The following is a 12,418-nucleotide window of genomic DNA, read 5'->3' on the forward strand; positions in this document are numbered from 1 at the left end:
TCTACCTGTCATACAGCTAAAATGCAAAAACTGGCAATGATGCTGTTAGGAATGAAAAATGGTAAAGATACAGAAACATGTTCATACTAAAACCTATATATGAATGTTTATAGCATCTTTATTTGTAATAATCCCAAACTGGAAATAACCCAAAAGTTCTTGAGGAATAAAAAGATAAACTGTTGTGCATTCATGTCATGAAACAAAAAGTACCAGGTATGATGGCACAAGCCTTTGATCCAAGCACTCAGGAGGCAGGGAAAAAAAAAAAAGGTTACAATACTGTATGATTTCGGTACACAAAATTCTTGAAAAAGATGAAATTGGAGAGTAAGGCTGCAAATGGGTAGCCATGAGAGTTTATGGAATGATTGAGCTGTTCTGTATTCTGAGTGAGACTTAGTTACATAAATCTATATATGTATCAAATTCAGAAGACATTTAAAACTCAATTTAACTGTATGTTAAAATAAAATTAAAAGAATTATTTGCTTCATGTGACACTGGTATGGAAGGCCATGCTGCAAATCGCTGATTTTCTTTTGTTATCCTTCCCCCTCCTCCTGCTAGTGGGAGCAGACTTCCACACTCTTTCCTCAGTGCTAAGTTAGCAAGACCAGCATTTCTTGGAGGAATCCCAGGAATCCCAGAGACTAGGGGATGGGGATGGCACAAGCAGTGTTTCCCAGGAGGAGGATGTTAGGCCCCGGTTTGTGATTCTGAAATGAGTGAATACAGTGCAGATCTGTGCTTCAAACACAGGGATGGCCTCCTGAGATGGCTGGAGGCCTGAGATATCTCTCCTGAATTCTGTGCTGGACTATGACCAACGCTCCTCCTAAGGCCAAGGGTGGGTGGGCAGAAATGATAGCCTTTGACCCACCCAGTTGCACCAGGCTCTGTCTCCCATTCCCACTGAGTCTGATAACAGACCCCACCTCACCAGTCCCCTCCCCTCTCCCAGTCAGTGACCACAGTCAGGCTGGGCCCCTAACTGTGTATATAAGGGGATATTGGGGACAAGCACCACCAGGCCAGTCCTGAGTGCACTCAGCTCCAGCACAGCCTCCAGCCTTCACCACCACCATGTCTCTGACCAAGAATGAGAGAGCCACCCTCATGTCCATGTGGGACAAGATTGCCCTGCAGGCTGAATCTGTTGGTACTGAGACTCTGGAGAGGTAAGTACCAGATACCATGGCTTGAGTGACCAGATCAGAAGTCAGGGGTCAGTAAGAAGGGGATGATGAGGAGAAGTTAGTGAAGAGAGGCCATTGAGAAGGTGCCAGCAAGGAAGGGATGGTGAGGAAGACAGTGAGGAGAGAGTCAGTGAATAGGGGTCAGTGAGGAGGACATAGTGAGAGGGGATGATGAGAGGCCAATAAAGAGGGGATCAGTGAGCAGATGGTGAGAGGATGAGGAAAGGTCAGTGAAGAAGGGTCAGTGAGGAGGATATGGTGAGAAGGGGGTGATGTAGAGTGGTTAGTCAGAAGGAGACTGTGAGATCAGTGCTTGTGAAGAGGAGACCTGGCAGGCCAGTGAGCTGCTAAAAGAGGTGGACTGGAAGAGAGAGAACTATAGATCTCACAGTCCTCATCAAAGTCTTGCATGGGTGTGAATGAGTATGAATGAATTATAGGCAGTGAGGGGGGTGCATGCCTTGCCATAATGGGCCTGGTGCAATGGGTTTAAGATTTATTGTTATTATTTTTAATTGTGTGTGTGTATATGTGTGCCCATGAATACAGGAACCAGTGAAGACCAGAGACATCAGATCCCCCTGCAGCTGGAGTTTCAGGCTGTTGAGGGTACTGGGAACCCAACTAGGGTCCTCTGTAAGAGCAGTAAGCACTCTTAACAGCTGTGCCATCTCTCCTGCCTGCAACATTTTTGTTTGTTGTTTGTTGTTGTTGTTGTTGTTGTTGTTGTTTTATGTCTTTTTGAAGTAGGGTCTCCCTGTAGCCCCAGCTGGCCTGGAACTTGCTATGTAGACCAGGCTGGCCTCGAACTCACAAAGATCCGCCTGCCTCCTCCTCCCAAGTGCTGGGATTAAAGGCCTGCGCCACCACACTGGGCTTGTTTTTTGTAATGTGCTGTTCAACATACACTTTTTGCATTTAATTTAACTTTTTAAATTACTGGGTTTTTTGCCAGGCATGGTGGTGCCAGCCTTTAATCCCAGAACTTGGGACGCAGAGGCAGGTGGATCTCTGTGAGTTCAAGGCCATCCTGGTCTACATAGTGAGTTCCAGGACAGCTGGGGCTACAGGGAAACGCTGTCTCAAAAAGACTGGGGAAAAAAAAATATTTTGTGTGTGTGTGTGTGTGTGTGTGTGCGTGTGTGTGTGTGTGTGTGTGTGTGTACTGGGTGTTTGGGAACTCAAGTTTTGTGCCCAAGGCAAAAAAAGGCCTGTGTCCCAGCTCTGGGTAATTAACACCCACTCACTTGTCCTCTTCTGCCCCTAGGCTCTTTGCCAGCTACCCCCAGACGAAGACCTACTTCCCACACTTCGACCTGTACCAGGGGTCGCAGCAGCTGAGTGCCCACGGCGCCAAGGTTGTGGCCGCTGTGGGAGAGGCCGTTAAGAACCTCGACAACCTCCGGGGAGCCATGACCAAGCTGAGCGAGCTGCATGCCTACATCCTGCGTGTGGACCCGGTCAACTTCAAGGTGGGCTTGTGAGGACAGTGGGAGGATGGAGGAGGATGGAGAGTGTCAGGTAGGGAGACTGGGCAGAGGGAGTGGGACTAGCACAGAGGCTGGAAGGAGCCCCCAGAGGGTCTGCTCGGCACTGAGCACTCACCGTCTTTTCCACCTCCGCAGTTCCTGTCCCACTGCTTGTTGGTCACCCTGGCTGCTCGTTTCCCCGCCGACTTCACAGCTGAAGTCCACGAATCCTGGGACAAGTTCCTGTCGATCCTGTCTTCCATCCTGACAGAGAAGTACCGCTAAGCGCCGCGGACACGACCCCCCAAGGATGGGCCACGACCTCCAGGATGGGCCACGACCCCATCTCCTCCCTGTCCCTAAACCCTCCCTCAGTTCTTTCCTGGTGTCCCCAATAAATGGTTGAAGAAGGGAACAACTGGCTCTGCGTCCTCTGTCTTGGAGGGAAGGAGGGAAGCTGTGGGATAGTGGGGGCTTCCGCCTGGAGGACAAACCGAAGGTGCTTTAGGGGGCAGGTTCTGGCCCCTGAGAACCCCAGAGTCGCGGCCCACAGGAGAGAGAGCATCCCAGGACCAGCCACGGGTCTTGGCTTCTTTCTCCTCATCTTTGCAATCCCCTTCACTCGGTGTAGTGGGTGGATGTCAGGACCTCCTCAGTCTAATATTACAACTCCTGACACCCTAACACTTTGGGGGTCCCGGACCCAGCTCCTCCACTCTACACCGAAAGGACTAGAGGGGACTTCCTGGCTGCTTCTTTCTCACTCCTCTTGGCCGAGCAGTGACTGCCACATAGGAGTAATTACAGAGCCCTTGAGGTGGGGGGAAAGGTACCCAAGCACAGGTGTGGGCCAGTGCCAAACCTCATCCCACAGGCCTTGGTCTGTGCGTGTTAGTGCTGACAGGAGAACAATCTGATATGGTTCCCGACAAGCTCAGCAGAACAGAGCAGTGGTTGTATGATGTCCCAGGCCAGTCCTATGTGGCTCTCCAGAGTCCTTCAGGGCTGTGTCATGCTCGGGGACTGGGAGATCTCTACACACAGACACACACATACACACAAACACACACAAATAAATAAATAGGGGTTGGAGAGATGGCTAAGAGTGCTTGCTGCTCTTACAGAGGACCCAAGTTCAGATCCTAGGACCCATTTAGGTGACTCACAACCACTTGTAACTCCAGTTCCAGGGATCCAACCTCCTCTTCTGGCCTTCATGGGCACCGAACGCATCTATGCACAGATGCACACACACATAAATTAAAATAGTATATTTTTTTTTAATTAAAAAATAATTTTAAAAAATTTTTGGGTCTTTTTTGAGGCAAGGTCTTCCTGTAGCCCCAGCTGTCCTGGAACTCACTATGTAGACCAGGCTGGCCTTGAACTCACAGAGATCCACCTGCCTCTGCCTCCCGAGTGCTGAGATTAAAGGCATGTATCACCACGCCCAGCGTTATTTAAAAAATTTTAAAGATTGTTCTCTCCCCAACACAGTTTGGGTCTGGGCCACATAAAGATAGATTGTGAGTTTAGCAGTTTCAAGAAACTGTCCAAGAACAACAAGACATAATAGGTTGGGGCTGGAGAGATGGCTCAGCAGTTAAGAGCACTGACTGCTCTTGCAGAGGACCCAGCACCAACATGGCGGCTACGAACCGTCCTTAACTCCAGTTCCAGGGGAATGGGGAATCTGAAGCCCTCTCTGACCTCTGTGGCATTGCATGACACGGGTGCACTCCCATACATGCAGGCAATACACTCATACACATAAAACAAAAAAATAAAAAAATATTTCTGGCCGGGCATGGTGGCACACACCTGTAATCCCAGCACTTGCGAGGCAGAGGCAGGCAGATCTCTGTGAGTTTGAGGCCAGCCTGGTCTACATAGTGAGTTCCAGGACAGCTGGGGCTACAGGGAGACACTGTCTCAAAAAGACCAAAATAGATGATGATAGATAGATAGATAGATAGATAGATAGATAGATAGATAGATAGATAAAATATTTTTTAAAAGACATAAAAGTTACAGCATAAAGACCCTGGTCTCTGCCTGCAAGCACTGAGAGACCTAAGGCAGCTGTGGGGGCTTAACTCAGCCCCAACCAGTCCCCCTCTGCACTTTCCTAGTGAAAGAACCTCCCAGACCAAGGAGCCCAGTCCAGGAACCTGGCTGCACTCATACCCTGCCATGGCATCAACCTCAGCCACCTCCTGCACACTATACATAAATGCACAGGGCTTTGCAGGTCCAAGACCTTCAGTCTGGCAAAGACTCAGGAAGAACCCACCATGGTGCTCTCTGTTGATGACTCGGGGCTGTATGGGTCAAGGTTGGCAGCCATGTGGCTAAGTATAGTGAAGAGAGCCTAAAGATGTGAAGACTTCCCTGCTCCCATGCTCCAACTCCTGGGTTAAACACCAACTGCTGCCCTATGGTCCTGTTGGCACTCCCTAACTGCTCTTGTCCCAATCTTTCCCAATTCCTTTTACCATCAGTGATGTCTCTCTGTACAGGATGTTCATCAGTTTCTCTACCATCAAGACCTACTTTCCTGACTACAAAGTGAGCCTCAGCTCTACTCAGATCAAGGTCCAAAGCAAGGAGGTGTCTGTTACACTGAACAATGTAGTAGACCAAATGGACAACATGTCCACTGTATTGTCAGCTCTGAGTGACCTGTGTATCCATCAGCTATGTGTGTACTCAGATAACTTCAAGATCATCACTCAAGCAGAGCCCAGAAAGATATAAGAATAGAAGTCTCAGAACTTGCAGCCAGCCCCAAGGGTTGCAGAAAATGAAGTCAGGAGCTCCCCGCTGCCTCTACGACCAATGAGGGACACTTCCTCTCTACACATCATCTGTATCAGAGCATGCTCATGACCATGGCCAGCTACCACCTAGATGAAGTCACCCCAAAGGTTCTTCTCTCACTGGACAAGTTTTTGGAACTTGTAATCAAAGAGCTGGCCTCCCAATACTGTTCAGTGAGAGCCTTAGGGGCCCTACTCCTGCTCTCTAGACTCTGGCTAGGCCCCCCTCTCATTCCATACCTGTATCTCCTAGTCTGAATAAAGTCTGTGTGATTAACATGAGCCTGGGTTCTCTGTGTCCCTGAAGTGGCAGCAGTGGGCAGAGTCTACTTTCTTAGCTGAGGGATGTTTCTGCAGTAGAGAGGGCAACAAGTTTAAGCAGCTGCAGAGAAGGTTGTGACTTATGTCCCTGTCCTAGGAAGGGCTAACCTTCCCAGGGGTGCCCTCAGGGGACAGAGGAGGAAAATCCTAAAATGTACACCCTCCTTTGGAAATATCATTGATTCATACTAGCTAAACATACAACGTAGATCAAAGCAGAACCAATCTACATGGCAGTGATCCCAGTTACTACGGAGACTGAGTCAGAGAAACAACTAATTCAAGGCCAGCCTGGGTTACATAGTGAGAGACATCCCACATCTCAAAAATTCACAGATCAGAGAAGGAAGGGAGAGGTAGAAGAAGGAGGAGGACGAGGAGGACAAGGAAGAAGAGAAGGAGGAGGAGGAGGAGGAGGAGGAGGAGGAGGAGAAGAGGGGGAAGAAGAAGAAAAAGAAGCATGACTGAGGATGTAGCTCAGTGGTAGAGCACTTGCCTAGCACCCTGGGTTTGATTCCCTTATACTTCAAAGCAACAAAGGAAAAGCAAAGCAAAATAATAATAATAATAATAATAATAATAATAATAATAACAAAAATAGACTGCTACCGATGCAAATTAAGGTGACTAAAACTCTTATCAGAGGACATGCATGCAGGGATGAGAGTATTGGTCCTACCTGCCCTTGTTCCCTCACAGTAACCCTCAGAAAGCAGGTAAACTTGGAAGAGAGGGAGAAGGTAGGCTGGCCTCAGTAGAGAGTACTCCTGGGGAAGTCATAACACAGCATCTGTCCCTTTTTGCTGCAGTTCATGAAGCTCATAAACAGTCCACTGTCCCCAGCTAGTGACCCAACTCATTGTCCCCTTCTCTGGCTCCACCCAGGCCTCCTAGGATCATCCTCTGGTTCTGACCCCCCACACATACACCTTAGCATCAGTCACAACATCCCTGTCCCATGTGCTAAGCCCTCTCTCTTAGCCCCCTACCCAAGCCTCATGCTTGAACACTCTGCCTGGCTGTGAAGCCCTAGGAAATAAACAGAGCCTCAAGGTCCATTCTCTAAGACAGCCTACACATGCAACACTGGATAAAATTTGAGGAGGGTGGTAAACCCCCACCTCACCCACCATTTCTTTGTGTGGTTAGGGACCTCTTAGAATAAGATGAACAGTTCTCGCCCACCTCTCCCAATGGACTCCTCCTCTGCCTACAACCAACCCATTTTTATTTAATGTACAAAAATATGTAAGAGGCTGGAGATGTAGCTCACTTGGTAGAGTGCTTGCCTGTGTGCAGAAAGCCCTGGGTTTGATACATAGTATTCTATAAAACCAGGCATGGTGGCATAAGCCTGTAATTCTGGTGCTTGAGAGGTGCAGGCAGGAGGATCAGAAATTCAATGGTCATCCTCAAAATACATGAGACTGTTTCAAAAAAAGAAAGACAGACAGACCTGAAAAACAAAGTTGGCTGTGGTGGTACACAACTGCCATCCCAGACTTGAGAAGTAGAAACAAGAACATCAGAAGTTCAAGAGTAGCAGTAGCACAGGAAAAAAAAAAAGTTCAAGGCCAGTCTGGGCTACATGAGACCCAGTTCTAAGGAGAGAGAGAGAGAGAGAGAGAGAGAGAGAGAGAGAGAGAGAGAAAGGGGGAGGGAGGGAGGAAGGGAGAAAAGAGAAAGAAGAGACACATTCATCTAGATTTTTACACTGTGTGTGTGTGTGTGTGTGTGTGTGTGTGTGTGTGTGTGTGATTCCAGTTAGGGAAATAGTCCTGCCCTGTCTCCCTCAACCCAAGCCAAAGAACTTTGGAACTGAGCCCAAGAGCGTTCATCTGAGTTTAAGTATCACAGGCATATCTCCAACTTCTGCCTCACCGCTATCTATCTACTTATTTTTGCAGAGCTAGAAATTGAATCCAGAACCTTCTCCATGCTAGGCAAGCATTCTGCCACTCAGCTACATCCTCAGTTTGTTATTGATTGTTACTGTTTTGTTTGTTACTGTTTTGTTACTGTTTTGTTATAAAGCATGGGGCTCTCATCCCTGCTCTTCCCTCGGCACCAGCACCGGCACCCGTGCTCAGGGCGCTCTGCTTCCTCCTCTGTCCCTCCTCTTTCTGTGCAGTCTCCCGAGTAGCGTGTGGGCCGGCGCTGGACTCCCCCTGGGTCCAGCAGCCCAGTACCAGGAGCGCCTGCAGGACAGGGCCGACCCCAGGAGCACAGGGTGGATTTGCAACCGCCTGCTGGATTGTCTAAGGAGCTGTGGAAATAACCAACCAAATGAAAACAGGCAGAATCTGTGGAGGGCCACTGAAGCCAGGCGTTGGTCTCACTACCAGCAGAGTCCCAGGAAAAGTTTTGCTGTGGAGTGGCCCAGGATGACCTGACTTTGGCTGCTGGCTAGCGGCAGGAGGGGCTGGACATCTGAAGGAAAAACATGACCCTCACTCTGTAATAACAAATTCAAGAGACTGAAAAAAAAAAGAAAAAGAAAAAGAAAAAAAAGATGGGCTCCCTCTTTGCAAAGGCTAACCTTAAACTCCTGAGCTAAAGCAATCCTCCTGCCTCAGCCTCCCCAGCATCTGGGGCTAATGTGTGTGGCAGCCAAACCAGCTTTTAGACTCTTTCCTTGTTAATATATGGGAGCTCCTAGTATGTTAAGACGCAAATCAGCTGAATGTGGTGACTTGCTCCTGCAGTTCCATGTGCTGAGAAAGTGGAGGTAGGAAATGCTTGAGCCAAAGAATTCCAGACCAGCCTAGAAAATATAGCAAGACTTGGCCCAAAAAAAGGAGAAGGAGGGGAGAAAAAAGAAAAAGATGGAGGCAGACAAGAAAAATGAGAGGATTGAGGGATAGATGGAGAAAGAGAAAAATGTTTGACTTATGTCTGTAAGACTAAGACTTAGCCAGATGTGGTGGTGTATGCCTTTAATCCCAGCACTCAGGAGGCAGAGGCAGGTGGATCTCTGTGAGTTCGAGGCCAGCCTGGTCTACATAGCAAGTTCCAGGCCAGCTGGGGCTACAGGGAGACCCTGTCTCAAAAAAAGACCAAAAAAACAAAAACAAACAAACAAAAAAACCTAAGACTTGTCTTAAAGGGGCTCAGGAAGAGCAGAGACTGGAGCAGCATTCAGAAAGTGGGGTGGTCCCAGGCCTGGTGCAGGCGTCCTGGTTCCTCAGTAGGTTCCTACCATCTTACCCTTCTAGTTCTCAGAACCAGGATGAAGCATAGGACTGCGACAGAAGAGTGCGGGATAGGAGGAAAAGTGAGAAACAAGAACACACAAGGAAGCGTTGGCAAGGCTGGTCTGAGTTACTTCCTTCTCAGCCCAAATCAGTGGGACTCATACTTCTTCCAAATACCCCTCATCACCGGTGGCTCGGGATGAGGCCAGAACCCTCCCAGACCCTATTCAGTGTTCTGCACAGGTTCGGGGGCGGGAGGGTGGGGGACTGGAGACTCTCGGGTGCCCCCTGCCAGCCACGCCCTGCATCTCACCGCACCGCGCTAGCCAATGAGCGCGATCCGGAGGGCGTGTCCCCCGGCCGCTCCAGGCATATAAGCAGCAAGCTCCGCAGGTCCTGCACGCTTCTGGTTCTGAAACAGACTCAGAAAGAACTCACCATGGTGCTCTCTCCTGAAGACAAGAACCACGTCCGTAGTACCTGGGACAAGATTGGCGGCCATGGTGCGGAATACGGTGCGGAGGCCCTAGAGAGGTGAGACCCCTGCCCTCTGCCCTGAAAGGACTGCAGATCGAAGGCCCAGGAGGCAGACCCTAATTGTTCTTTACTGTGCTTTACCCTGACCTCCTGTACCTCCTCCCACTTTCTTCCCGCAGGATGTTCACCAGCTTCCCCACCACCAAGACCTACTTCCCTCACTTCGATGTAAGCCACGGCTCCGCCCAAGTCAAGGCTCATGGCAAGAAGGTGGCTGATGCCCTGGCCAACGCCGCGGGCCACCTCGACGACCTGCCCGGTGCCCTGTCTGCTCTGAGCGACCTGCACGCCCACAAACTGCGTGTGGACCCCGTTAACTTCAAGGTGTGTGCTCAAGCCTGGCAGAGAAGGATCTGGGCTGGAAGGCACAAAGGACCTTGTGCTGAGGGCAGATAACGCAGTGGTTATGGAAGGAGGGGTACAGGCAGTGGGAGTGTCTGCTGCCAATGACTGGGTCTTCCTCTCTCCGCAGCTCCTGAGCCACTGCCTGCTGGTGACCCTGGCCAACCACCACCCGGCCGAATTCACCCCCGGGGTGCATGCCTCCCTGGACAAATTCCTGGCCTCTGTGAGCACCGTGCTGACCTCCAAATACCGTTAAACTGGAGCCTCAGGGCCCGCCCCTTGCCGGGCTTGCCTTCCTCCCCTCCTCGCACCTGTACCTCTTGGTCTTTGAATAAAGTCTGAGTGGCACCAAGCTTGTGTGCCTTGGTTCTCTGTATCTGCAAAGGTGCCTGGGTTGAGGGGGAAAGAGAAGGGGAGAAAAGGACAGTGAAGAAGAGCCATGCAGAGCAGTCTACCAACGATTACTGGGTAACCTCTGAGCTTGCAGTGCTTGGCTGGGTTCATTCCTATGCTGGGTTTCATTTCAGGTTCAACACAATTACCTTCCCCACCACTACATTTCATTGCCATCGAACACACACACACACACACACACACACACACACACACACACAAAAACTGGCCCAGCTCTTCCAGGGCTCCCAAACAGGTGGCTGGTGAGGAGGCCTCCCTTCTTCAGACTGATAGTGAATCCTCCTCCTTCATTCTCTACTAAGGTCCCCCAAGCACAATATGGATAAAACTAGGAATGAGTGGCACAACTGCGAACACCAGACAATTCTGTGGAGGTGCCACCCCAGGATGCTCATTCTTGGGACACTAATGACCAGGAACCATCAAGGGCTGAAGACTCAAGTCTTTGAGCCCAGCCCAGAACCCACTTAGTCACCCTGCAGGTAGTACCACTCTCCGCATGGGGCAATAAAGAGGAACTCCAGAGCCTGAGAGGCATAACCAGTGTCCCCTGGTCATGCCCCTTCCTGCAGAGCAGGCCCTGGGTCTGGGGCATTCCAGGGAGGCTTGGAAACGAGCTTGGCAGCAGTCCATCCCCATTCCACTGATAGCAGTGTCTTTTTCCCATGAGCCCAAGAGTCATTGATGGAAAATGCCTATTGCAAGCCCTCAGTCTCAGTGATGCCCAATGCCAGCTGTGTAGTACAGTGTGAGCTCTGGGTAAGTGGCTGTTTTTCTACTAGAAAAATGGCCAAAGGTGGAGAGACAGCACATGAGCATCAGTAGGGAAGTGGATAGACAACATGTGGCTCACACACAGAATGGGCTTGCCTTCCTTCCTTCCTTCCTTCCTTCCTTCCTTCCTTCCTTTCAAACAGGGTTTCATGTAGCCCAAGCTGGCCTTAAACTGTTTATATAACCAAGGATGACCTTGAGCTCTGGACCTTCCTGTCTGTACCTCCTCAGTTCTGAAATTACCCATGTGTGCCACCATACCTAGTTTATGCAGTGCTGGGGATTGAACATAGGGCTGCATACATACATACATGCAAGAGAACCACTCTAATAAATGAGCTACATCTCCAGCCCATAATGGAATATTCTTCACACACACATACACACAAAGTAGAGTTCTTATTGAATGAGACCAAGCCTTGAAAATATTACACTGAGTGGAAGAACTGGACACCAAAGACCACATACACATGATTCTGTGTATGTGGAATATCCAGAATAAGAAAAGCTATAGAGGCAGAAAGCGGGCTCTCCTGGTTGCCCAGGATTTCAGGATGGGGTTAGATAGTTAAAACTAATGGACTGGAGTTTTTTTTTTTTTTGGAAGATGAAAAACTTCTGGAACTTTGTAGTAGTGATGAATGTACAACATTGCAGATGCACTAAATGCTACACATCAAAGATGGCTAAAATACACTTAGTATTGTGGAACGTACATGTAATCCAAGAATTTGGGAGGTAGAGGCAGGAGGATCAGAAGTTCAAGGCCAGCTTCAATTATATCATGCATGCAAGGCTCTATCTCCATAAAACAAAATAAAGGGCAAGTGTATTGGTGCACATCTTTAATCCTAGCACCTAGGAGGCAGAGCCTGGTGGATCTCTGTGAGTTCAAGACCAGCCTGATCCACATAGTGAGTTCCAGGATAGTCATGCCTACATAATGAAACTCTGTCTCAAAAATAATAAATAAATAAGGGGCCAGCAAGATGGGTCAGTGGGTAAGGTCACTTGATGCCAAATTTTATGACCTGATTTTGATATCCAGAACCCACATGGAGAAAGGAGAGAACCAACTCTTGCAAGTTGAAAGGACAGAACCAACTCTAACTTCCACACATGCACTGTGGGATGCACACACCCACACACATTCACACGTGCACACACACAATAAAGTGTAAAAAGAATGTAAATGTGTTATATAAATTTTTTTTGGTCTTTTGAAACAGGGTCTCCCTGTAACCTCAGCTGTCCTGGAATTCACTATGTAGACCAGGCTGGCCTCGAACTCAGAGATCCACCTGCCTCTGCCTCCAAAGTGCTGGGACTACAGGTGTGGGCCACCA

General features: G+C 49.2%; 2 protein-coding genes across 2 annotated transcripts; both read left to right on the forward strand.

Annotated features, from left to right (window-relative positions):
- Positions 1-1,034: 1,034 nt before the first annotated feature.
- Positions 1,035-3,032, forward strand: LOC103748213 (hemoglobin subunit zeta-like). The gene is made up of 3 exons (XM_008850791.3): positions 1,035-1,181; positions 2,467-2,671; positions 2,825-3,032. Exons 1-3 carry the CDS (start codon positions 1,087-1,089, stop codon positions 2,951-2,953), a joined length of 429 nt encoding a protein of 142 aa, XP_008849013.1. The 5' UTR covers positions 1,035-1,086; the 3' UTR covers positions 2,954-3,032.
- Positions 3,033-9,382: 6,350 nt separating this feature from the next.
- Positions 9,383-10,228, forward strand: LOC103748214 (hemoglobin subunit alpha). Its single transcript, XM_008850792.3, has 3 exons — positions 9,383-9,536; positions 9,659-9,863; positions 10,012-10,228. The coding sequence occupies exons 1-3, from the start codon at positions 9,442-9,444 to the stop codon at positions 10,138-10,140; spliced, it is 429 nt and encodes a 142-aa protein (XP_008849014.1). The 5' UTR covers positions 9,383-9,441; the 3' UTR covers positions 10,141-10,228.
- The last annotated feature ends 2,190 nt before the right edge of the window (positions 10,229-12,418 follow it).

The sequence above is a fragment of the Nannospalax galili genome, unplaced genomic scaffold, assembly GCF_000622305.1.
Source record: "Nannospalax galili isolate Female #2095 unplaced genomic scaffold, S.galili_v1.0 scaffold104, whole genome shotgun sequence".
Classification (NCBI taxonomy): domain Eukaryota; kingdom Metazoa; phylum Chordata; class Mammalia; order Rodentia; family Spalacidae; genus Nannospalax; species Nannospalax galili.